Source organism: Penaeus monodon, chromosome 24 (genome assembly GCF_015228065.2).
Source record: "Penaeus monodon isolate SGIC_2016 chromosome 24, NSTDA_Pmon_1, whole genome shotgun sequence".
In the NCBI taxonomy this organism is placed as follows: Eukaryota; Metazoa; Arthropoda; class Malacostraca; order Decapoda; family Penaeidae; genus Penaeus; species Penaeus monodon.
The window spans coordinates 34348304-34348870 of NC_051409.1; the positions used below are offsets into that span (position 1 = coordinate 34348304).

Genomic DNA, 567 nt, shown 5'->3' on the forward strand with positions numbered 1-567 from the left:
ACTTACCTGCATGCCAGCCTCAAACTTAACAGCTTCAGTCTGCATGTCCAGTTTGCTATGACTCTTCCAGACAAAGTTGTCCGTCTCAGCTACCAAATTTACATCTACAGCCTGAAAGTAAGATCATTGTAATCAATAACTACAATGAGGTCTCAGTTTGTGGAACCAGTTTTAATATTAAGTAAAACAAATTAAATGCACAGTATATGGTATAGTATACAGAGAATATCATATTCTATGATGCATTTGGAATCGAAAATCGTAATCAGATAGTTCAAATGTACAAATGAATAATACATTATTATACAATAAACTATATATATACTGGTTATATATGATTCTCACCTCAGGTACAAGTTCCTTTTCTTCCATGTTAATATTAAGGATAAGGACTTGGCCTGCTGTGCCCGCTACAACAAGAGTCCCTGTGTATGCACACATCTCCATCTTCTTGATACCAAGACGAGGATCATCACTATATGGGTCAAACAACCCTGCCTGCAAATGATCATCATACATTAAAAGATGTTTTCGAAATGTCAACATCTAATCCATCTCATATCTTTG

At 35.4% G+C, this 567-nt stretch overlaps 1 protein-coding gene across 1 annotated transcript in view; it reads right to left on the reverse strand.

The window, feature by feature from the left end:
* The window catches only part of LOC119588734 (lethal(2) giant larvae protein homolog 1-like), a gene marked incomplete in the record, with an annotated part of 77754 nt that overhangs the window by 19755 nt on the left and 57432 nt on the right, over positions 1 to 567 (reverse strand). The window contains 2 exon segments of the mRNA XM_037937374.1: positions 7 to 111; positions 346 to 498. Coding sequence (XP_037793302.1) covers positions 7 to 111; positions 346 to 498 — 258 coding nt within the window.